Source organism: Colias philodice, chromosome 29 (assembly GCF_061535455.1).
Source record: "Colias philodice isolate Cphi_HAF_F1 chromosome 29, ilColPhil1 Martin Lab GWU primary, whole genome shotgun sequence".
NCBI lineage: Eukaryota > Metazoa > Arthropoda > Insecta > Lepidoptera > Pieridae > Colias > Colias philodice.
Window position 1 is genome coordinate 2722732 of NC_143114.1, and position 26172 is coordinate 2748903.

At 38.7% G+C, this 26172-nt stretch overlaps 2 protein-coding genes across 2 annotated transcripts in view; one reads left to right on the forward strand and one right to left on the reverse strand.

Annotated features, from left to right (window-relative positions):
• The window catches only part of kst (spectrin beta chain, non-erythrocytic 5 kst), a 93184-nt gene that overhangs the window by 55945 nt on the left and 11067 nt on the right, over positions 1-26172 (forward strand). Inside the window, exons 57-79 of the mRNA XM_089712995.1 lie at positions 8023-8150; positions 8822-8934; positions 9371-9444; positions 9896-10022; positions 10649-10823; positions 11023-11124; positions 12093-12203; positions 13148-13322; positions 13659-13838; positions 14267-14391; positions 16309-16448; positions 17310-17458; positions 18664-18845; positions 19208-19369; positions 19917-20065; positions 20631-20817; positions 21575-21710; positions 22034-22198; positions 22706-22831; positions 23314-23422; positions 23895-24061; positions 24440-24657; positions 25862-25971. Coding sequence (XP_089569121.1) covers positions 8023-8150; positions 8822-8934; positions 9371-9444; positions 9896-10022; positions 10649-10823; positions 11023-11124; positions 12093-12203; positions 13148-13322; positions 13659-13838; positions 14267-14391; positions 16309-16448; positions 17310-17458; positions 18664-18845; positions 19208-19369; positions 19917-20065; positions 20631-20817; positions 21575-21710; positions 22034-22198; positions 22706-22831; positions 23314-23422; positions 23895-24061; positions 24440-24657; positions 25862-25971 — 3310 coding nt within the window. The remainder of the gene's footprint in view (positions 1-8022; positions 8151-8821; positions 8935-9370; positions 9445-9895; positions 10023-10648; positions 10824-11022; positions 11125-12092; positions 12204-13147; positions 13323-13658; positions 13839-14266; positions 14392-16308; positions 16449-17309; positions 17459-18663; positions 18846-19207; positions 19370-19916; positions 20066-20630; positions 20818-21574; positions 21711-22033; positions 22199-22705; positions 22832-23313; positions 23423-23894; positions 24062-24439; positions 24658-25861; positions 25972-26172) is intronic.
• Positions 6778-7356, reverse strand: LOC149475805 (uncharacterized). The gene has a single exon (XM_089712457.1). It carries the CDS (start codon positions 7354-7356, stop codon positions 6778-6780), a length of 579 nt encoding a protein of 192 aa, XP_089568583.1.

The following is a 26172-nucleotide window of genomic DNA, read 5'->3' on the forward strand; positions in this document are numbered from 1 at the left end:
TATATATCTGTACCCTAAATAATATAATAAATATTATACGGCAAAATTGTAACCAAACATTAATTGGTTCATTATTTATTCTTATTTAAGCAACAACAACTTATCATATGATCCTTAGGCACAAGGAAGATTTGTTTATTTATTCGTTTGTCCGTCTCTCTTTCATATTGCAATAAAGCGATTTATGATATATTTTTGGGTGATAGTTTAGAGGCTAGAAAGTGGCAGCCTTTTTTATAGCGCATTAAAAATATTTAAATCATACATATACATAGTATTACAACGTTAAGGTTCATAATTATCAATTATTTAAATACCAACTTTCGGGTATAAACCACTCTGACAGAATAATAGTCTTAGTGGAGCTTGCTCTGCAACAATACAATATCATACTATACTGTGCCATTGACTTCTATTGAACCGCTTTTAGCTTCACCTGTATGTTCGTATGACTGTATGTATGCAACCGATTCTTTTCGATTCGCTTATGACCTACCCAAACCGTACAGATTTAACTTCAGTGACAATATTACAACAATTTATTGACAATACAATAATGAATATTTAGTAAAGCGTGATTAATAATGTATTACTTTTTTCTATACTTCTTATTGTAACCTCAACACACACGCGGTGTTGTTCATTGTATGATTATTACATTAATAACACATAGGTATTTAAAATTCAATTAATGTAACGAACCTAAAACGAATCAAAATGTATCATTTTGTTGATGACTTTTTTTATTTGTTACTTATGATAACATTTGTATTTGTATTACTGACAACTTAATAGCCACTTGAAAAAGAAAAAGATAACTTAATGACAATAATAATGGCTAGACATTAATCACACATTAATGGTCTGAAAATAAGTAGTTGGATACATATTTTTTTTTAACTGTACAATGTTAACTGTAACAATCAGTAATACAAATTTAACTGTAACAATCAGTAATACAAATTTAACTGTAACAATCAATAAAAACTTTGTTTTCCTATAACTATATAAGTATTTGCATAAATTATGTAATTAACTTGAATTTACAATATTCAATTTTGTATTTCGAAATCAATACCACTATACCACCTCAATATTGTAGAGATTATTACTTGGAATTTATATTCTGACTAAGGCACGAATGGTGACCTTTTCGCGATAATACATTTTTTTTTTTTGCTTTGACCAGAAATCTTTACCGTATTTCTTAATTGATAATCTTTTATTCAATCTAGTACGATATCCATTATTTTTTCGCAGCGGTGTTAATGCATTAGGTGCGATATTTAATGTTCAAAAGATGAGCTCTTAAAAGATGTATTACGTAAGTACCTACTTTATGAATATGAAATCAGACCAGTCTTACAAACCACCATTAAAACTTGGATTTTATATGAATTACTACGTTAATCTTATTAAATTCTTAATAACTTTTTAAACTTGTAAATAAAATTATTAGTGTATTGACTTTTATAATACTATTCACGTTGATGTTTGTGTTGCTGATTTTCTCGTCTATTATAAAATTGGTGTTTTTTAATTAAAAACAGTCGTTATTAATATAGTAATAACTAGATGCACATGGTGTATGATTTTACCATGGTTCTTACATATACTTTGCATATATACCAATATTTATGGTATGATGTGGTTATGGTCCATTTTTTTATTTTACATTAAATGTTCGTCTTGAAATTGACCTTTATTATCTATCTAAAAATTTCAAGTGTATATTTGACAGGTTGTTTGTCACTATACACTATATCTATCAAAGTAATCTACTATATAAAAATAAGTCGGGTTTTCCTTCCTGACGCTACAACTCCAGAACGCACAAACCGATTTCCACGGCTTTGCACTCGTTGGAAAGGTCTCGGGCTCCGTGAGGTTTATAACAAGGAAAAGGTGTCTCTGGTGCGAAACGGACTTCGCCAGGTTTGCTAGTTATTAACAATTAACGATTCATATTTTATGCCAACTGTCTATTGTCCAACTATTGTCTTTCACGGTATATTATTGTATAAATTACGTAAAAGTCGTTTTCAACGTTCCAACATGTAATGATTAACAGTGTGTTATACCTAACCCCAAACCGGGGTGCTACATTTCCACTGAGAGAGTGGTGTTCCGTTTAGAAAGCTTCTACATACCCGCAACGTTCCCGCGCAGGGAATTGTCGCGTCCTTGCCGTTCCGATAAGGAACCTCATACGCTGCTACATACCGCTTAAGACCCATCTTCAGTAGTACTACGACATTGCTACGATTGCAGCTGAGGAAATCCTTCTACGTCTTGCTTGCTTCGGCTCCTTAATTCCTGTTGAAGGAATTCAGCGACCAACCCTAAAGACACCCTACCGCCTAGCCTTCGCAACGAGACGCGCACTCCATCTTACGTCCACCTATGTCAGTAAGAGCCCTACCGGAGGGTTTGGACCTAGGCACACCACGACCCTTATTGTTACTGATATTTGTATTTTATTTTATTAATTAACTAAATTAATTGCCGACTGTATGGTGAGTATCTAGTTCTTATTATTATTTTTTTGTTTCCACCTCACCTACAACGCCACATAGTATATACAATAAAAATGAATAGCCAAATATGTTGCTAAGTGTAAAACTCAAACCTCGGCGCGCGGTGTATCGGCTCGACCAATTCGGATAATATTCATGTTCTAATTCGTTTAACGAACCGATAAAAGGCGAAAGAGCATTACAACGTCTGCCAGGTGGGTAGTTTGAAATAATGAATATTGAGACTACTCTGTATGTCTCTCATTCCATTTATTTTTGTTTTCGAATATTCATTGTTTTATTACCTTACCCTGTTTATGATTATTATATTATCACTTAACCTGTCTAACTTTATAGTTGTCGGTTAAATGTGCAATACCTATCGCAGATATTTTAGGTATTGTTATCATTATGATTATTCTTTCGTTGTTTAACAAAATCTGCTATGAAATTATGAAAATATTAAGTCACTTCTAGATAAGAATAATAAAATCTACTGTAAATATTTTAGTATTTACTGTATGCTCTTAAAAATTGTATTATTCCATTTTTTATTTGGATATCAATCCTAACCGTAAGTAATTTCGAAGATACAATCTATCTTACGAACAATACTTCACTGTGAAATGGTGACGAACTATCACTTTTTTTTTTTTTTTTTAAGATCGCGTATTTAAGTGCATGAATTCGCAATATGGGCATCACCCAAAATATAAACATTTTATACGAGCATCACCCGTATCACATCACTACAGGCATCACCTGTATTGTAATTATATTACGACTACCAGGCATCATTTGGTATAAAATTACAAAGTACACACGGGCGTCATCCGATTTTTGTTTTTGCACTACCAGGCATCATCATCTGGTATAACATTACAAAATACACACGGGCACCACCCGATTTTTGTTTTTGTACCACCAGGCATCATCTGGTATAACATTATAAAATACACACGGGCGTCACCCGATTTTTCTTGACCACCAGGCATTATCTGGTAACACAGTACAAAGTACGTACACGGGCGTTACCCTTTTTAAAGTGAAACTTTTATTACATCGTCTCAAACTTTTTGGTCTATGTAGCGCATGTCGCGTGACGGTCGGCTGCCGAGTAGGTATAAAGCAGTGTTCGGAACCGTTCGAACAGTTTCACTTTTACCGTGGTTTCATAAAACCACACAACATTTTTTTTGGCAGGCTTTATCTTGTAACATTAAAGTAGGGATGTAACGATACCGATACCGATACCGATATATCGGCCGATATATCGGCAAGCCGATATATCGGTATCGCCGATAATAAATCAACCGATACCGATATTTTTTATTAAATTCTTTCTTTTCTTTTATGTTTTTGCATTGTATTCATTCATATTGTTTTATTTCTGTTTCTGTAATAGTGTTAAGGAAGAGCGGAACCTCCTGACACAAGCATTTTATTTGCTTACTAGGAGTGTTCCAATCACAAATTTGTTTATGTAAAGGAAAGAAATAAATAATTTTGAATTTTTTTAATTTTTAACGTGATAACGTTTTTAAAATCGTTTTAGTCGGGTGACATGTTCATAAACTTGTGTCACACCAAAACCTCACGAGCGCGATCGCAGGTATAACGAGAGAGAGACGGACCGATCTCCCGTTTCATCTCGAGCGCTGCCACTGCATTATGTTATCACGTAAACATTTTTTTTTTATTGGTAATAGGGAAGCGCTTGACCACAATCTCGCCTGATGTTAAGCTGAGATGTGGTCTAAGATGGAACGCGCTTCCCTAGAAGGTACCTGTTCACTCTACGCTTGAAGACCCCCATATTGTACTCGTCGGGGAACACAGACTAAGGAAGCATGTTCCAGTCCCTCGCGGTTCGGATAAAGAATGTGGAACCAAACCGCTTAGTCCGGGTACATGGAACGTCCACCATATGGCGATGCCTAGAGTCTGTGCGCCTCGACGATCGATAGAAGAACGGGGATGGCGGAACGAGATCGTGCAGTTCCGCAGCGCACTCTCCAAAGTGTATCCGATAGAAGACCGATAAGCTGGCCACTCTGCGGCGGTGACCGAGGCTCTGGAGCTTTTTGCCTACTAGGTCATCGTCGTTTATGAGCCTCTTGGCACGCCTCTCTATCGTAAACCTACTTTACAAACAACCAATTTTTTTGATATCAAATAATTCAAAAATCCGCGCCCAATGAACGATGCGGGAGGCCGCCCGCGCGTGCGCATTTTGTTTTCTGAAAAAACTCTACCAATTAATAGTAAACTTTTATTAGGTACTGATTGTATGTGTATTACTTAAAGTTTAACTGACTTCGTAAAATAATAATACTAAAATAAATGGTTTTGTTGTTTTTTGATTTGGCATTTTTATTTAAAAGAATACGATTAACAGTTGTCTCTGTTAAATGTTGGTAACTTTTTATGCATAATTCACTATTTATTTTTCTACCAAGCCATCGATATCGGTATCGGTATCGGTATCGCCGATACATTACTACAAATATCGGTATCGGTATCGTATCGGCAAAATCATGTATCGTTACATCCCTACATTAAAGCTTAACAACAACAACTTTAGAAATCCCTTGTCGTGGTCCACATCACCATCGAAACACATACATCAACTTACATGAACTTCCATAATGTTACTATATTAGCCTGTCCAGGAAACTTACGTTCCTTGCATGATAACCATTAATTAATTCTTTATGTAATAATGAATAATCATAAATAATACTCATGCAACTTCACATCGAGTAATTAAATAAGATATAAGTGGGTATTTGGTATAATTATATTTTTGTAACCAGACAAATCTATTCTGAGCTGATAGGGAATCGAACCTTCTTAGCTCATTTAATCATGTTTAACCAATCCTTTAAGCAGGTTTTTACATATCAGTATCAATAATTTTATATGTAAACAAATGTCCCAAAATAATAATCTACAGCCTCGACTAAACAAAATATCACATTTAGTCTCGCATAACGCAGTTACAGTCCTATGCATGACTACGTGAGTACATATACTGGACGACGCTAGCTGTATACCCGTACACTGTACAGTGTATTTAACAAACAGGCACCATACGCTCGAGCAATAAAGACAGCCCGCGTATGCATTGGTATCAGTGTAGTTATGTATACGAGAAACAATTGACAACACCTACTTTATCCTTCTGGCTACAATTATTTAAGAGGTTTTGCTAAATCTTAATGTAAACGAAACCTTCGTTTTCTACGGCGCGGAGGCCGGAGGCCTCTCGAAAGGCACGCACATGTTATTTATCTACTTTTTGCGGATATTTTTTTTTATGTAAGCGGCACAAAATATTATAATGAAAATAGGTATGTGTGTATATTATTATTAACTTTAATATTCCCTTCGATGTAACTCGACTGTGGATATAATTAGTTCAATAGTTATCACAGCACACCTATTTCCTCCCTTTTTTTTGTTTGTTTTATATTTTTTTTTTTATCAAAAAAAAAAATTACTTTTTTTCCCGATTTACCTCGTCGCCAAAAATGTAGTGTATGTCCTTCCCTATTATCGGCTCTTAGACGCACACGACCTCTCACTCCGACCGCCTGCAGCCAACTGAGCTGTGTGAGCGGTGTCACCGTTGCACGTGCGCAAGAGATGACATAATACTTCCCTCTCTTTCACTCACATACACTACAAATACCTATAAAATGATACGCTCTACAAATATCTAATTTTGAAAAAAAAATCTTATTATGTAATCCATACGTAAAATCTTGTACCCTAGGTATCGGATAACGATCTGGCTTTGTAATTGCGTTTAACATCCTGTAGTCCCCGCAGGGTCGGATACCACCGTCCTTTTTAGGTACAATATGTAAAGGACTGGCCCACTCACTATTTGAAGGTCTACATATGCCCAGCTCTTGCATCAATTGGAATTCCTTTTTAACCCTATCGTACCTGTCGGCCGGTAACCTCCTGGCACGCGCGTGCACAGGTGGTCCAGTAGTCTCGATGTGATGATACACGGAATGCTCTGGGACATCCTTGAAGGCTGGCGGGCGCGTGATGTCCTGAAATTGTTCCAGTAAATCCGCGTAAGGATGATTGCTATTTATACTTTTAATAGTGCCGAAAAAATGTGTACTTTTAGTTCCACAGACATTTAAACTGGTAACTGAATCGATTAACTTATTATTATACAAATCTACATTTAATTTAAAATTCTTCAAAAAATCGGCACCTATTATCGGCTGTTGCAGCCGTGTCATGCCTTCTTGCATGACACGGCTGCCACATCCCCAACGTTGGTGTACTCGGTAATCTTGTCTGCCATGGCCGCCAGCTTGTCCAGAGACTGATCTTCACAAACCGCCATGACTGCTCGAACTGATGACGGCATTTTTGACAACCACAGGCTCTTGAGTGTGTTGTCCGCAATTTGTGCGCTTCGACCCAGATCCTTCATGCGCCTTAAAAACTGGGAGGGTCTTTGCGAACCCAATTCCAGCTCCGACACCAACTTATGCATTTGTCTTTCGGCACTCTCTTCATAAACCTGCAGCAGCCTCTCCTTAAGCGCCGTATACTTGTCCTGGGCGGGTGGTGACATCACGAGGTCGCTGACCTGCTGAATGGCCTCTTTTCCGAGTTTCGATATGACCAGGTTGAATTTGGTCTCTTCCCCCTGCTTCTGTGGGGCCATCACAGACTCGAACTGTGCGAACCACAACCTTGGCAAATCTGTCCAAAATTCTGGTAGCTTGGTGGACACGCTTATCGATGCCAACGCCGCGCCTGACGCCCCTTCCTTGATCTCCGTGTCTGATGCTGCTGCTTTATTCATTTTGATTGCCGATGAGCTGAATGAGCCGCCTGCCGCTGTAGTCGCCACGTGTCACGCGTGCTCTTCGATTGCGTCACGCTAACTTCCTGTCGCCGTGCCGCGTGGAATTTTATCTCGAACAAAAACTTGCCCCACAGCCAATGTCACTATTTACGCCGATTTTTGATCACGTCGGGGTCACCAGTTTAGTGTACAGAGGCTGGGGTCTTCAAATTAAATACTGTATGTTCTGAACTACTTTATTATATTTATACATTTATACTTTATTAACGATCGCTTAGTTAGGCGAGTGGCAGACGACTGGCTCTCGCAGGAGTGTCGTCATTCGCCGCGCTACAAACCGCTGAATTTACGATATTTGATTACTGTGAATACACACATTACTGTGACACACACTACAGAACATTATTATCCAACTAGCTGTGCCCCGCAGTTTCACCCGCGTGACTCCGATCCTTTTTTTCTTAGCATGATGATATATAGCCTATAGCCTTCCTCGATAAATGGGCTAACACCGAAAGAATTTTTCAAATCGGACCAGTCGTTCCTGAGATCAGCGCGTTCAAATAAACAAACAAATAAACTCTTCAGCTTTATTAGTCTTATTTTCCGCTACTGAAAACAATATGTGCTGCTAATAACAATAATTAATTTGAAACATTCAAGGAGAGTTGCACCAGCCGAGGCAATAAGCTCGAACAATCGAAGCAACTACATCAATTCCTGAGAGATCTAACTCACGAACGCGAATGGATCGAGCTGAAGATGCAGATCGCGAACGATCATAGCTATCGGTGAGTGAATGAATGAACGAATCAATAATTACTGACCCTTTAGAGGCCATAAGAAACTATTTTATTTATTTATTGTATTACACTTTGTTGTAATACAACCATTTAATAACAAAAAACAATAAAAAGAAGATATAAGCAGTGATCTCTGCCAGGCAACCAAGCGGCAAAAAAGCGCTTGGTTGCCTGGCAGAGATCAAAACTATTGCTAAAAGTGTCGTTAATACTTTTGGTCTTATTTACGTCTAGCCCCCTTTCGCAATGCGCGATAAGGAACTTCGTTCCAAACTAAAAATTACTGACCCTTTCGATTATTATGTAAAGATGATTTTGGAAATTGATATCCTTTATCTCTATGTAATAATTATGAATGATATTTCTATTTCCTCCCCTCTATTCTTAAATGAGATCCCATTCCAAATAAATATTTACTAGTTGGAATGTAGAAGATTTGGTAACGTAGCAGAATAAAAAAAAATATAGCGTATAAATCAGGAAGAGCGCATTGATCGGGGAACCAATTATTTTATCGAATTTGACAGCGTCGCATTAATACTAAGTCTTCTCTAATATGCAATAATTTTATAGGTATATCTAAAATTTCTCGCTTCTAAATTATAATAATTGTCTTTCCATCTATAATTAAAAGAAAAATCTTATCTTTTTTTCTACAGGGAACTATCGAATCTTCAATCGAAAATGGAGAAGCAATCTGCATTCGAGTCAGAATTGGCGGCAAATAAACGGCGCATTGACGACGTAGCGGCCACGGGAGAGAAATTGATTGGTATGTTTTATTTTGGGTCTGGAATGTTCTAGAACGTTCTATATTAATTCGGAGGATTTTTAGAACATGTACTGCTTTGAGTTGTTACTAAAAGTAACAAAAAAAAAAGACTGTGTTGTCCCGAGCACACGTTGCAGAGGTGAAACTTCTGTGGCAAGATACAAAAATCGTCGCCTTACTCCATGACGTGACGGTATTGCCATGACGCGACCTTAAAATTTTACTCTCAACGCGTCTAAAGAAGTTTCACTTCAATTATAATTTCTGTCATAAAAATGTCATCTATTTCTTTAAGCATAGCTTATTTGCTATAGAATTTAGATTATTAATGATGCTCAACTAATCGTTTTGTCCTTAAATACATAGTAAAACCAAACTCCTTAAAAATTATAATTAATAGATACATTTTATCTCAATAAATACTTTTTCCTTCTAGAATCGAACCACTACGCGTCGCAGGAGATTGCCAGACATGTTGAAGACCTGGAGAATCTGTGGACTGAATTACAGGTAAGTCATATTAATTCAGCTGTATCTTTTCAGAAAATCTATTATAAAATAAAATAAATATGGTTGTGATGTGTGCTATAAAAGGGATTTTCCAAGTGGCCCACCGTAAACATAAAAAAAAGTTTATACGGCAAAAAATCGGGTGGGACTGTATGCACGTGGCTGTTTTTAACATGAAACGTATAACATCTAAAATATTTAATTATTGTACTTGCGTAGATTAAAGTTGTTGCGATCCGTTTTCTCGACTATAATACTGCTTGACATGATACCCAATATAAAAAAGTAAAGAAAGTATCCTATACTTTTTTTAATTACATTTAAAAGGTATAATGTTTAATAATATTTACACACTTTTGTCTCTCAAACTTTTTTGACCCGCAGCCGGCATTGTTGCCCTATTTCCCCAGGTTTTAAGCTTAATAATAAAATTATTTCCTTTACCCCTTAGCACGCAGCAAAACTCCGCCGCGAACGTTTACAAGAGGCGTACCAAGCGCGCGTGTTCTTGCGCGGCCTCGACGACTTCACCGCGTGGTTGGATGATGTGGAGACTCAGCTGTTGAGCGAGGATCATGGTGAGTGTGGGTTTTTACAGGGATATATGGGGAAATATAGCATTTTTCCCCATATAACAGGCTTAGAGGGGAAAATAGGCCTTGTTCCATGTAGACCGCGGCAAAACTGCACCGTGTGGCTCGATGACATCAAAAATATATTTTTCCCCCATATGACCTTCTTATAGGAGGGAATAGGCCTTTTTTTCATTTAGAATGTGGCTGCGCCGCGTTGATGATGTCAAAAATCGGTTTTTGAGCGAGGACGGTGGTAAGTGTGGGTTTTTTAGTGATAGGTGGGAAAAAATGCCCTCTTTTCCCATATGACATGCTTTGAGGGGAGAAAATGCCCTTTTTTCCCATGCATGACACGCCAAAACTCAAGCTTTCCAAGAGGCGTACTATGCGCGCATATTTGTACTTGGTTACGGCTAATTTAAAAAAATATGAGTTATCTAAATTTGATTCAGGAGCCTTTTAAAAAGAAGATTGTACTACAGCTTCAATTTATTATTATATTTTTTAATAAATCGTTGTATCTATTTTTTATTTGGATTTTGAAATTGGACAACTTTCCCGAAAAAAACTGTATTCTTTTACGCAACTAATTATTATTTTTTTAAACATATTTTTTTGTCCAATAACAGGCAAAGATCTATCATCAGTGTGCGCATTGCTCAAAAAGCACGCGCGTCTCGAGCAAGCGGTCGCGAGTAAATCGGAAGTTGCGACACAGTTGGCCGACACCGCGACACACCTGGCCGACACTGGCCACTTTATGTCGCAAGAGATATTGGATAAAACGGAGCAGGCCGTTAAACGGTAAGTTTGGTTGTATAAAATAGTGGTAAAGACAAAAGTTGCGACAAAATTTGCCGACACACAATCATCTTGATATTGGATACTGCAAGAATCAGTTTTTGTATAGGGACTAAATACATGATCTACAAATATTCGTCCCACAAAATATGTACTACTTCAAATTCAAGTTCAAAATTCAAATTCAAATTCAAATTTCCAGCTACCGTCAACTACAAGAACCGATACAGATTCGACGAGATAATTTAGAAGATGCTGCGCTTTTGCACCGATGGGAGAGAGACGCTGATGAAGAATTGCATTGGTATGTATTAACCGACTTGAAAAAGAGGGGGACGGTATTAATAATAAATTTAGGTAGGTTCGTTGGTATGTGTTAAGCTACTTTTTGAAAGGGGGGGTATTTTGAAAGTACTTTAAAATTAAAGGTTATGAGAAGGTATTGGAAAATTAAATGTAACCGATTTGCATTACTTTTAAAAGAAAAAACTGTTCTTTGATTTAAGTATTGCACGCCTCATAAGCGAAGCGTTGAGGTGGGTACTACTGTCACTTCGCGCAAAACATCTGATTTTTCAAACTTAAAATGTCTTTATACGTATCATACATTGCACTTGTAAGATAATACATACACACACATATTAAGAAAAAACACTATTTTTAACGTTCATGATATTTTTGATGTCATTTTTGTTATTTAAACTAGTTAAAAAACAGTTTAAAAAAGTTCTGTCTTGGACGTCCGTGTGTCTGTATGTGCGGATCCTTTTTCTTGTTAACACGATAGCGACCGAAATACTTTACTAATCGAGTCTTTTTTTTTCTCTTACGCTTGAGTATGCTTAGGAATAGAACCCTTTCATTTTTCAGGGTCTGATTCGATGTGGTTTAATTGTTATTAAATAAACAAAAATAATAATTAATAAATATTTATTAAAAAAAAATTATGAGGCGTGCACTTTTGGATTTTCCAAATTATTTTGTTTATTATTAACTCTAACTTCAGTTCAAAATAAAATAACCGGGTTATAGATTACTTAATTTGTTAAGAACAGTTTTTTTTCCGGGATAAAACCTATCCTATGTGTTAATCCAAGTTACCTTCTATGTGTGCTAAATTTCGTTGTAATCGGATCAGTAGTATTTGCGTGAAAGTGTAACAAACATACACATACATCCATCCTCACAAACTTTCGTATTTATAATATTAGTAGGATCTGTAATAGATATTTATAACAACACAATTATCAACCTTATTTCCTACCACTTAAGGTTGAAAGAACGCGAACCGGCTGTTCGCTCAGAAGAAATGGGAGCCACGCTGCCTGAAGCTCAAGCGTTGTTGAAGAAACATTCGGCTTTGGAGGCTGAGATTATTGCACGGTGAGTTAGTTTTTATTAACTTACTAGAAATGTAGGCGTTTAGATTGTATGATTATACTAGAAAAAAAGACGTGTGTCACTCGGGGACTGCCGCGGTAAAGCTATTGCATGCTATGCCTTCAAGCCACACCTCCGAGCCCGTCGGAGTGGGGAGCGTGAGGTTTTTCGTTACTAAATTTCTGGATTCGGTCCCCGCGCTCAAGGCCCGCGATAGAAGCTATGTAATAGCTTAAAAATTAAATTTTTAATTTACGGAAAATATTGTTTGTGATTAAATAAATTGGGTTTAAATATCGAAAAATAATGTATGTTGACAATGTAATGGAAAAGGTTATTTTATATAATCATAAAAATGAAACAGTTGTTTTTTTTTTTTTTTTTTGGTGAGCCATAAATTCTAATTGAAAATATGAAACTTTTCCAACGAGTCAAAAATAAGACAGTATGCAGTTGCGCTTTCTTCTTTCTTTCTCTCCAGCTAGTCAAGCAACACGGTGTGCAGTCACATTTATAATCGACCATTATGATTGTCTGTGAATATAATTTGAATTTTTACTGACCGGTTGGCTTAGTTGATAGTGGCCCTGCCTTCCAAGCCAGAGGTCGTGGGTTCGATTCCCACCCGGGGCAAATGTGATGAACATAGATGTTTGCTCTGTGTCTAAATATATAATTTTATCAGCCATCTAGTTTCCATAACACAAGCGAAAGCTTAGTATGGGATCAGATTGTGCCGTGTGTGAAAATTGGCAAAAAAAAAGACGTGTGTCACTCGGGGACTGCCGCGGTAAAGCTATTGCATGCTATGCCTTCAAGCCACACCTCCGCGCCCGTCGGAGTGGGGAGCGTGAGGTTTTTTCGTCACGGAATTTCTGGATTCGGTCCCCGCGCTCAAGGCCCGCGATAGAAGCTATGCAATAGCTTAAAAAATAATATTTTTTCAGCGAATCAACAATAAACGCAGTATGCAGTCGTGCTCTAGCGCTCGCGCGGCGCGGTCACTTTGCCGGCGGAGCGTTAGAAGCAAGTTCGCGTGATCTGAAGAATTCGCTCAAGAACCTGATGGATGCCGCCGCTTTGAGGTCCACTGCGTTGAAGGAACGGGTGCATTCGTTGCAGGTATGTTTTAATAAAAAAATAGGGGGATTATATAAGAAATAATAGTAAAAGTAGAAGAAAACAGACATGTGGGACGTGGGTTTTGTTTTACAGTATGAGATGTGAAATGCATGTACGTTGTGGAATTTCTCCCACTACCTACCATATTTCTACCGTTTTCTAGTGATTTATTGTTTTCTTGAGAACCTTTTTTAATTGAATCCTAACCAAAAATATTTTAATCTGTGCTTGACAAAAGATAATTTAAAGAATTTTAATGATCATATGCACAGTAAATTTCTCATACTTGTGAATCACACCAAAATTGAAAAAACTAAGATCCAATCTACATTACAGCTGCTCTCAGAAATGTGGGAAGCGGAAGCGTGGTTAGCGGAAAGAAAGAGTGCCCTCTCGGGAGGAGATACGGGAAGAGATGAGGAGTCTGTCCTCAGTTTGGTGCGGAGGCTGGAGGCTCAGCAGAGGGAACTGGCTGCTTTCCTACCGTCTGTCACTAGGCTGGAGAAGGCTGCTCAGGTAAGGAAAAGATTTCTTAAGTAAAGGGGTTAGTAGAATAGATACCGGGAATAACGATTGCAGAAAAGAGGGAATAAATGTTAATAGGATTTAAACAGACAGGCGTTTTTAATGGGAGATAGATTGAAAGATCTTAAACGTATTCTTACCATGTGTCACTTGACTGAAGAAGGTCGCTCAGTTAAGGAAAAGTTTTCTTAACAAAATAACCAAAGGGTTAGGGAAAAGGAATTGCAGAGAAGAGAGGATAAAAGTTAACAGGAGTTGACCAGACAGGCGTTTAATTTGACAACTTATCTATATGTCTCAAACTTATTTTTAAACAAAGTCTTTATGTTTTAAAATATCAGTTAGGTAAAGAAATAGGAAAGTATTTAGCTTTACAGTGACTGGATAAGAAAAATATTACTTAGTTTATATTTATTCAGGAACGCGTGAACGAAGATGACGTAGTCAAGAAGAAGATGGAAGAACTGAAAGAGATGTGCGAAGAGATCAAACTGCTCTCCGCCAAGCGGCAGCAGAGGTTGCAACAGAGCTTGAAGTATTTCAAGTGAGTATACACTAGTTTTAGCGCGTGGTTTTGCGTGATAATACGTCATGGTAACTAGAAGAAACCGGTATATGTCATTATGTGTTAGTGTTGCAAAATTTAACGTTAATCTGTTAAAAAAGGACTTCAAACATGAAAGTGACTAAATTTAATGTGCTACTAGATTAAATTTTAGATTAGATTAGTATTATTCTATATTGAAACAAATTGGTGAAATACCATTATCTGCTAGAGAAAGAATGCACTAGAAAGTTCGCTACTGCGGCCAACGACGCTACCAAATTTCTTTTAGAAGACCTTTGCAGTAGGATTCATATTAATCGTAGTAAGATATATAACAGCTTGTATACAACTTGTATACAGTACTTGCATAGGCTCCATAAATTTTAACAGTCAGGATTTTTGCTTTCCTAACAATTATAATTTTATTATAATTGTTAGGAAACACTTAGGACCGACACAACACAGAAAACATTTAGGACCGATATTGTTCAGCTTGTACATTAACGACATTAGTCGTGTTATCTACCACTGTAGCTTCTCTATATTCGCCGATGACCTCAAGATATTTAAAACGATCAAATCTCAACATGACGTCTCATTAATGCAATCAGATTTGGATAGAATTGTAGAGTGGTGCATTGACAATAATATGGTTCTGAATGCTGAGAAATGTTTCTTAATTATGTTAACCCGGAGAAAGATACGTACATCAGCAATTTATACTATAAACAAAGATATTGTGTGTGAATGTAATGAAATCCGTGACTTAGGGGTTCTTATTGATAGTGAATTAAAATTTTGTTCTCATGTTAATACAGTTGTAAAAAAATCGTCACAAATGTTAGGCTTTTTAAAAAGAAATACCAAATCATTTAGTGTAAAAACGAAACTGTCTCTTTTTAATTCATTAGTACGATCCCAACTAGAATACGCCAGTGTGGTTTGGAGTCCCCTCTATTCAGTGCATTCTCAACGTATTGAAAATATTCAACGTAAGTTCACCCGGCACATTGCGTTTATCTCTCAAGGTATATCTCATAGAAATCCTTACGACACCCGATTAGCGTTCTTCAATATGATATCTCTTCGTAACCGTAGGCAACAAAGGGATATCTTGTTTTTACACAAAATAATTAGAGGTATTATTGTATGTCCACAAATATTAGAGCAAATTAGGTTTACAGTGCCTAGTAAAATACCCCGGCTTCCCATATCTAGAGTTTTTGATCTCCCGCTGTATCGAAACAATGTTGGTAAAAACTCGCCAATAAATAGAATGTGCAGTGAGTTTAATGTTTTGTGTGCATCTCAGCCTAATTTGGTGGATATTTGCTTTGATTCGTATTCAATTTTTTCTAAAAATATTGTTAATTACTTTAAATATAGTAACGTTAGTCATAAAATAAATTAACATAAGAAACGCTATGTTGATTTAGTTGGTACAATTTAAGTAAGTTTATGATATTCTAAATGAATTGTCCTTACCTATAATTGGTAGATACATCCTTACCATTTATATACTTCTAGATTTAAGCTTGCAATGTTTTATATGTATTTACTGTTGGTTTGGCGTAATAAATAAATAAATAAATAAATAAATTATAATTCTTGTTTCTCTCTGTGTCTTACACAAAATGTTGCCCCATTTTATCTCTTAAACATCATCAGAAAATAATTTTAAAAACAAATGGTATTACCACAAAACAATTTAAACACGGTCTAACTTTAAACCAGGGATCTGTCAATTTAATAGTTGTCAATGTTAAATACGACAAAACCACGCTTAAGCGTGGGTTCTCTTTAATCTGGTTACTGTAACTTTAAAGTACTCTGGTTACTGTAACTTAACTGTAACTTTAAAGTGAAACCCTGTCTAAAGTTTTTTATGGTAAGACAGAAAATATCTTTCCATAGATTCGTGCAAGAATGCGAAGAGGTACAAGAATGGATCAGCGAGCAAATGACGGTAGCGGCCAGCGAGGAGTATGGCCTTGATGTTGAACACGTGGACACGTTGCAACAGGCTTTTGATAACTTCCTGCAGCAACTTAATGGTAAGTTCTTTAGAATCCAGATATATTAATAAGCTAGCTTTCTGTCCGAGTAATGGAGGAAAAATTCCATATAAGGTGGTTCCTCGCGGTAAAGTAGCCTATATCACTGTCTAGTCTTTACTTTTCTACGAACAAGAAATCTCGGACAAAATCAAAGGTGGGAATGAAATGTTTCATCGTGGTAAAAAGTTGCCTATATCATTGCCTATAAATCGCTCCGTTGGGTCGTGAAAGACAGACGAACAAACACACTTTTTCGTTTATAAATACCCCTAGACATAGTTACTGGTGGTATAGGTTCAAATGAGGAGTATGGCCTCGATGTTGAACACGTGGACACGTTGCAACAGGCTTTTGATAACTTCTTGCAACAGCTTAACGGTAAGTGTAGCTAAGAAGTGACCGCCTCCTTGGTACAGTGGTTGACGCGTGAGCGTAACACCGAGGGGTCCTGGATTCGATTCCCGGTGGAGACGAAGAAAAAAAATGTCTCGGTCTCGCAGGACACAGAAGGCTGATCACCTACTTGTCCCTAAAGAAAATCGATCAGTGAAACAGATGTATAATGCATCTGCCCCTTACCCTACTAGGGGGCATGGGACTTCACATTTCGCAACAGGTTTTTATAGATATATTTTTAAATACAATATTGGATCTAGATCCTGATGATCCTTTGAATTTTACACATAAATGAAAATATTGCATTACATAAAATTTCATCTGTACATAATAAATGTTGTAATAAAATTATCTTAAACATAGTTACAATGCCATTATTTTCGTTAAAAAGTCTCTATAAGGGTCAATAAATTCCCCAAAAATATTCTTTGACCTATTATTATGTACCTATTATCTCTACAGCAAGCGAAGGTCGCATAGAAGCTGTCTGCGAAGCGGGCACAGCACTTCTAGAAGAGAACACGCCAGAAGCGGACAGAGTGAAACAGAAGATTGAGGATATTCGTGGGCTCTGGGATGATCTTAAGGAGTTGGCTGTTGCTAGGCAGGAGGTGGGTTTTGTTAGAGAGCTGCAATGGTCGATGATGCAGCGCTTATGGCTCTGATTAAAGTTGTATATAAAAATACTAGCTTTCCGCCCGCGGATTCGCCCGCTTTGTCTAAAACATAATAAATTATATACTAAAACCTTCCTCTTGAATCACTCTATCTATTAAAAAAAACCGCATCAAAATCCGTCGCGGAGTTTTAAAGAAATAAGCATACATAGGGACATAGGGACAGAGAAAGCGACTTTGTTTTATACTATGTGGGATAACCTAGTGAAATTTATCATCATTAATATTCTTTTGGAACTGCAAATAAATACTATACTCAATCTGATTCTTTTTCAAATTCAAATTCAAATTTAAATTCAAATTCCATTTATTTACAAGAATGTAGATACAAAAAAGGTGTTATTACAATGTTAACGCGCTAATACATTCTACCCACTTTCTGGGTGTGCAAATATTTAAATGGAAATAAGTTAAATTACACTACACCAACACTACACAAATTCTTCGCGTCACTAATCACTATTGTAAAATAAAAGATAACCAAGAAAATTTAACACTTGTTTAAACCAATGTTTCAGTCTCGTTTCAAACCAACCAACAATGTTGGCCTCGTTCTGTATTTTCAGAGATCATTTTAAATTAGAATTTAGAACTTGAAATTTCAGATTTCCTATTCCAATACTATGAAGTCAAAGTTAAGATTGAGAACGATTAAATTTTAATTTCTACATTTTAATTGTTCCATATTATCTTCAAGTTTTCTATCTACTTTTATTGTATTACTAGCTGTTCGCCCCGGCTTCGCCCGTGGTACATATTTACGTTTTCCCTACATAAGAACCATCCTCGTACTTCAAGGAATATAATAAAAAAAGAATTATCGAAATCGGTCCAACCGTTCACGCGTGATGCTGTGACCAAGGAAAACGGGTTTCATTTTTGAAGTGGAACTTCTTTATCGGGGTTGGAAAAAAATTTAGTGTAACATTTTTCCGTTACGCGCCATCTTTTTCTTATCCCTACCACGCGTGATTCGACGTATTTAAGTAAAGTTGCATATAGTCAATTATTTTTTGAATAGTACGGTCATAAAGAAGTTTCACTTCTTACGTGTGTTCACTAGTACAAGCACACATTTTTTTTTATATATAAAATATAGACAATTCGAACATGATACTAATTTCGAACCCCACCCCCAGGCACTAGCCGGCGCCCGTCAAGTGCACGAATTCGATCGTTCCGCGGAGGAAACACTCGCGTGGGTCGCAGAGAAGGAAGCTACGCTACAGCTTCTACGTGAGATACACCAGCTCAAAGCGCTTGCAGCTGATGTTGATGCTATTAGAGAGAAGCATAAGCATTTGAGGAATGAAGCTGATAGGTAAGTGGGGGGAAGAGCTTACTTAAAAGGGGGGATTTTCCAAATGTAGCTGGAGAAACAGGAGTAACAGCTTCAGATACACCAGGCGCAAATTAGTGGGATAGATATTTATGGGTTTTACAAATTAGTTTAATATACATATATCTATTTAATAATAATTTATGTATACAAATTTAACTGGGCTTACTGGACAAGCTGTCAACCTGATTTTTTACTTTTTTATTCACCTCCCGATGTTTTATTTGTGTTTCATGTCCCACTTCGCAGCAACCTCATTATTTTCATCTTTTTAAATTTATTTCAATTTTTTTCACACTTCTTTTTTTATTATTTTATCATATATCATTATTTTCCTCCCACAGACTCGGCGCAGCGTTCCCAGACGCGAAAGAACACGTGCAAGCGAAATTAGAAGATGTCTCCGATGCTTTACATGCATTAGAGGGTAGTGCAGCCCGATGTGACCAGCAGCTGCAGCTAGCTGGCCAGTTACAAGCGTACTTCGACACTTATCAGGAGCTTATGTGAGTTGGGGTTGATAAATGGGAGTTATTAGTTTTCAAAGTTGAAAATTGTTTAACTAATAACAAAAAAGCTAGTCTGTCAGTTTTACATTTGGCATATACGCATGCCACGTCATTCACAGAGGTATTAGTGTAAACCAAACACTTATTTATATTTTAGTCCTCTTAATTTCGTTATTACGTTAAAATAGGAAGATTGAATCGAAAAGATAGTCATCTAAATCCTGATTTGCAGACTCCAGGGTGTTGTTCACCCAACCATTTCTTAATAGATTATTATTCTTTATTATTTACTAGCTGTGCTCCGCAGTTTCACCCGCATTGCTCCGCTACCGTTGGTCTTAGCGTGATGAGACCCTATAGCCTTCCTTGATAAATAGGCTAACTAACAACGAAAGAATTTTTCAAATCGGACCAGTAGTTCCCGAGATTAGCGCGTTCAAAAAACAAACAAACTCTTCAGCTTTATAATATTAGTATAGATGACATCTATCTATAGATGTAGGTCGATTTAATTTTCATCTTAACGTTTGCTTACCCCAAACAGGGCATGGGCCAACGAGACAATGGCCCGTGTGACCGCCCCAGAGTTAGGCGCAGATGTAGCAGCCGCGGAACGACTTGTGGCCAGACATGCAGATATCACCGCGGAGATGGACGCCAAGGAGGATGCTTTTAACACTTTCTATGTGGATGGTGAGTCAAAATAAAAAAAAATAAGAAAGTTTTTTTTAAAGAAAAGTATTCTATAAAAATTTCTCATTTTGTTAAAGTATTTTAATGCCATAAAACTAATAAAATATTAAGTTTTTTTGAATCATAATAGTAGATATTTGAGAAAATGTGGGAGTTTTTAAGCTTAATTTTTTTTATCGCGTATTAAAAAAAATAATTACTTTGTGTTTATTATCTTCTCCGAAGACACTTGTTGGAATCGAGCCAAACGACTGTTTTTTTTTGAAGAGAAACTTTTTGAGCGCATTGAGAGTAAAATTTTAAAGCCACGTCATGGCAATATCATCACGTCATGGAGTAAGGCGATTAAGACTATTTTGGTTTCTTTGAGTTTTCTTGCCAAAGAAGATTCACTTCTGACACATGCGCTCTTTTTGGGGGGGGGGGGGCATTTAAACTGCAGTTTTTTTGCATGGCGTCGAATAATCTTTTTTTTTTCTTAGAATTTTATTTCTATTTCTTTAAGCAAAAAGCGAGCTTGTTTTAGTAATTTTTTCTAACCAATTTTGCCCCTATCTCTACACAGGCGAGAAGCTAGTCAGCGAGGGCCACTTCCTCTCGTCCGAGGTGGAGGGCCGCATGTCCGCGCTTCGCTCGCGTCGCGCCGCGCTCGCGAACGCGTGGCGTGCAAGGGCGCAGATATACGAACATCACCTGGATGCGCTCGTGTTCTTGAGGGATGCGGACGCGTTGGACCATTGGATTAGTGCTAGGTTAGTTATATAGTGACAGCTGTAGGGCTACGAGGGATAGATATAGGTCTACGAGGGCGAGCTACGGTGCAACGAGTGACAGCTACGGTGCTACGAGTGACAGCTACGGTGCTACGAGTGACAGCTACGGTGCTACGAGTGACAGCTACGGTGCTACGAGTGACAGCTACGGTGCTACGAGTGTCGGCTTCGGTGCTACGAAAGTTAGATACAGATCTACGTGCGCCAGCTACGGTGCTACGAGTGACAGCTACGGTGCTACGAGTATCAGCTGCGGTGCTACGAAAGTTAGATACAGAGCTACGTGCGCCAGCTACTGTGCTACGAGGGATAGAAAATGGTCTACGAGAGCTAGCGGCAGGTCTAGTGGAGTATCTGCTGCAGGTTCACTAGTGACAGCTACAGATTTACGAGCGCCAGATACAGGTCTACAGGTGACAGCTACAGGGCTACGACTACCTGCTACTCGTCTACGAGAGCCAACTACACATCTACGAACATCATTTGAATGTTTGTGTTTGAAACCGTTTTAATTATTTAATTGACAAATTAGCTTGCCGCGGTAAACGTTGTTCTGCCCTGTTGCCCCTTTTACGTATTTTCTCTCCATAAGAACCATCCTTGTGAATTAACAAAAACGTTCAAACTTAACATTTATTTATAGATAAATTGAACATCGGTTCTGTATGAATTCTATATGAATACCTAGACGTTCATTAAATACATTTATAATATTTATTTTATTATATTTCCAAAGAGTGCCGCTAGTTAGAGACGGCAAGTACGGCGACAGCGTGGCTCAAACAGAAGAGCTGATCAACAGACATTGGGATTTGGAAGAAACAATCGACGCTCAGAAGGACAGATTCAACGCTCTTAAGAGGATCACACTTGTAAGTAGATATTTTGAATTGAAACTTCTTTATGCGCGTTGAGAATAAAATTTCAAGGTCATGGCATTACCGTTACGTCATGGAGTAAGGCGACGATTTTGCTATCTTTGAAACTTGCCAAAGAAGATTCACTTCTGACACGTGTGCTCGGCACACACGCTATTTTATTAGGTTAAAAATGTGTTTAATCTTCATTCTTCCCCTCATGTTGTAAGTTATAAGATTGATAACGAATTGTCTTTTTAAAACCAATATTATAATGTTAATACTAATATAATGAGCTACTTTAAACGGTTTTTTTAACTCCCAAATCCTCCGCACAGATCGAGAAATCGTTCAAAGAGCAGAAACAGGAGGAGGAACAGGCGCGTCGCAGACACGCGGAACAGCAGGAGATGGAGAGGATGCAGCTGGTGAAGAGGAGGGAGATGGAGAGGATCGCTGAGGAGCGGCGCCGGGAGAGCGGCTCGCAGCAGGGCCGCCCGGAGGTATGTACAGACAGACAGACAGATAGATACAGACACATATACTGACAGACAGACACGCGGAACAGCAGGAGATGGAGAGGATGCAGCTGGTGAAGAGGAGGGAGATGGAGAGGATCGCTGAGGAGCGGCGCCGGGAGAGCGGCTCGCAGCAGGGCCGCCCGGAGGTATGTACAGACAGACAGACAGACAGATAGATACAGACACATATACTGACAGACAGACACGCGGAACAGCAGGAGATGGAGAGGATGCAGCTCGTGAAGAGGAGGGAGAGGGAGATGATATAGATGTATATAGACTGACAGATTGATAGATACACAAACTGACTGACGGATAGATGGACTGACAGACAGATAGACTGGTCTCTTATTCATAGCAATAATGTTGATGTAAATTTTGATTTAAATTTGATATTTTCATTTTATGGCATTCAAATGCTTTATAAATATAAAGTAATTTACCAATAAATATACATTTCCCCAAATTAATTAATAAAATGTTCCCCAGTTGGAGCGGCAACTAAGCAACCAAGCCGAGAGCGTTGTATCTTCCGAAGAAACATACACTCCGGCGCCGCAATTCGAGCGCTTGCCCAAATCGGACGCACTCGTTAAACGGGCTGAGAGCATGAGTGTGAGTATAGCATACACACAAATAAACATACACTAACACATATATTCAAACACGCACACTCACGCACTCGCACGTACACGCGCGCGTTCACATACACACACACACACACGATTGCACATACAAAGAAATACGTGCTTTCGCGCACACACGCATGCATGTCCATATAAAAACATCAGGCAAACATACACACACACAACTCACCGCCACAGTAGAAAATGCAACACATGCAAACATACACAATAGTCGAAAAATACAGTATACATAATAATGAAATTATTCTTCTCCTTTTTCAATTCAAAACCTTGGATACGTAAAAAATACGTACGTTACGTTACATTCACGTTTAAGTTATTACCATATTCTGCACACAAAATAATTACACAAAAAAAAACATTCATACCGGTCTATAATATTCTACATTACATAGAAATATTCCTATAATTTATTTTTATTCTCGTCTTTGAATTACTTTTCATACCCAGGTCGGAACAAAAACACCAAAACGCACGCCTTCATTCACCACTCGTCGTCGGACACAAAGTTTCCGAAGACATCGCCAGCCTGATGAATTACCGCCTGTTGAGATCGAAGGTACATATGTAGTAAAGGGCAGATGTTATACATCTGTTTCACTGATCGATTTTCTTAAGGAACAAGTAGGTGATCAGCCTTCTGTGTCCTACCAGACCGAGACATACACACCTCGGTTCTAGGCTCATGCGTCAATCACTGTAGCAGGGAGGCGGTCTGTTAGTCGGAGTCGGTGTATGTATTATAGAGTAATGAGTTATTGAGCATAAAGTGTAGAGCGCAGATATATGGTCAAAGTAGTGGAGAACAATTAACAACAATTATAATTATTGTGAACGATTTCCAACTTTTTTACTAATTAAATTTTTCCCGTTTTGTTGATGAGATGTATTTAAATGCAATGTACTTTGCAATTTGAATCTCTTCTCCTAATGTTAATTATTTTAAGCCGACTTCAAAAAAAGGTCCTCAATTCGGATGGTGTATTTTTTTTATCTCAACAAAATAGCTTATCTAACCATTTTTATTATAGGTTACCTAGAACGCAAACAAGAAGCGGGCGTAGGTGGCAAACGCGCCACTGTACGATCATGGCGCTCTTACTATGGCGTGCTCTGTGGACAGTTGCTCTGTTTCTTCAGGGACCAGGGTGATTTCGCCAGCTCTAAGGCCGCAGCCCCACCGGTCGCTATACTTAATGTGAGTGGGGGAAAGGGGTTGTGGGGGGAGGGTAAAACGTAGTAGGAGGAAGGTAAATATAGTAGGGGGAGAGTAAAACGTAGTGGGGGCAGGATAAAACGTAGTAGGAGAAGGGTAAACATAGTGGGGGGAGAGTAAAACGTACTACGTCGTACTCTGTGGTGATACTTAACGCGAGTGGGGGGTAACTTTATGAAAGGGGAAAGTCTGAGTCGTTCTAAGTCATGCTTTGCGGCGAGCTGCTAGTTCCTTTCATGTCTTATTATTTTATTTTTTCTCATAAATTTTCTTTTCCTATACACTTGATACTTATTGAGGCAGCTTTTTTGTTATTTTTCTTTTTTACTTTAGTTAATTTTTATCTTTTTCCCCTCTCAGGCGCGCTGCGAACCAGCCAGCGACTACACGAAACGCGCGCACGTATTCCGACTGGCTTGTACAGACGGCGCCGAGTATCTATTCGCTAGCGCCAGTCGCTCGCTCATGTTAGACTGGGTCGCGAAGATATCGTTCCACGCGGCACTGCCCCCGCAACTGCAGCTCACACCGTACGCGGCCAGTGCATCGCCCGCGGATGCTGTGAGGCGGCGGCTGAGGTGAGTGGGTTGGGGGTAGTGAGTAGGTGGGTTGGGTTTGAGTGAGTGGGTGGGTTGGGTTTGAGTGAGTGGGTGGGTTGGGCTGGGTGAGTGAGAGGGTTGGGGTTGAGTGAGTGGGTTAGATAGAGCGTGTGAGAGGGTTGGGGTTGAGTGAGTGAGTGGGTTGGTTTTTTTTTTTTTTTTTTTACGTGAGGAAATTCATCATGAATACCGACTGCTTCGGGGGCAGCAGCACGGTTATGTCAGACTCCCGTCGACTAAAACCTCACGGTGGCCTACTACCGCGCAAGTAAAGAGGGGATCCCGGGATCTCCGGTAGGAACGCTCACGGTACCCCTTGCGCGCCTGCCATTGGCAATCCACTCGTATGTAGTCGCGACTACTCTACGCGCATGCCTATCACTGCAACAGACTGCAGCCACAACAGTCTGTCACCCTCCTCGCGTTGCCTATTGAAGTTGCGCAGCCCCCACCGCGCACACTCTGCAACGATAGTGGGTTGGGTTTGCTCACTGATGCTGGACTGGGTCGCCAAGATATCGTTCCACGCGGCACTGCCCCCGCAGCTGCAGCCCACCCCGTACGTGGCCAGTGCTTCGCCCGCGGATGCAGTGAGGCGTCGGCTGAGGTGAGTGGGTTGGGGTTGAGTGAGTGGGTTGGGGTTGAGTGAGTGGGTTGGGGTTGAGTGAGTGAGTGGGGGGGGTGAGTGAGTGGTGGGTTGGGGTTGAGTGAGTGGGTTGGGGTGAGTGAGTTGGGGATGAGTGGGTGGGTCAAGAAGTGAGTTAGAGTGTCGGTGGGTGACTACCTGGTGGCTGGTAGAGATACGTTAATGGTCACACTCTAAGGCTTGATTCGCACTGATTTATTTATATAAAGAAACATAGCCGCGGACGCAGGCACGCACACATATACGACATTGTACTTGTGCGTAAATCACGACTGTGTATCCGCTAAGGACCACATGATAGGCAACAAATTTCAAATAAAAAAGAAAATACGGTTCACCTCATCGAAAGTTCTGAGGCAAACCCAGAAAAATACAGTTGAATTGAAAATCGTCTCCTTTTTTTGAAGTCGGTTGAAAAATAGTTATTACTATTCTGTTAATGTTTCACTTGAATGTGCGAATATTGTATGATGAAAAGTTTTCATCATACATATTGAAAACCAATAATAATAAATAAATCAATTTTATTTATTCCAGGAACGCGTCATCATCATCATCGGCAGCTTCATCACCGGACGCGCAACGCAAGGTGCGGACGCAGAGCGAAATTTTACAAGAACACAGAGCGTCTACGGAGAGGAATATTGGTATGTTAAGAACACTAGTTACATATCTAAGGTGTATTTTTGACGTGACAACGTCTTATAATTCGATAGCGCCGGCTGCAAGCACGAAAAAACATGACTCATGCGGCGTTACCTCGCTCTGAGGCGTTCCATGTGCAAGCGAGAGCGCGGAACAAGTGACAAAAAAGCACAATCGGACGTTGTCACGTTCAACTATCGTCA

Bases quoted from the DNA above. Each gene is read 5' to 3' on its own strand.
- LOC149475805 (XM_089712457.1), bottom strand. From the start codon at position 7,356: ATGAATAAAGCAGCAGCATCAGACACGGAGATCAAGGAAGGGGCGTCA.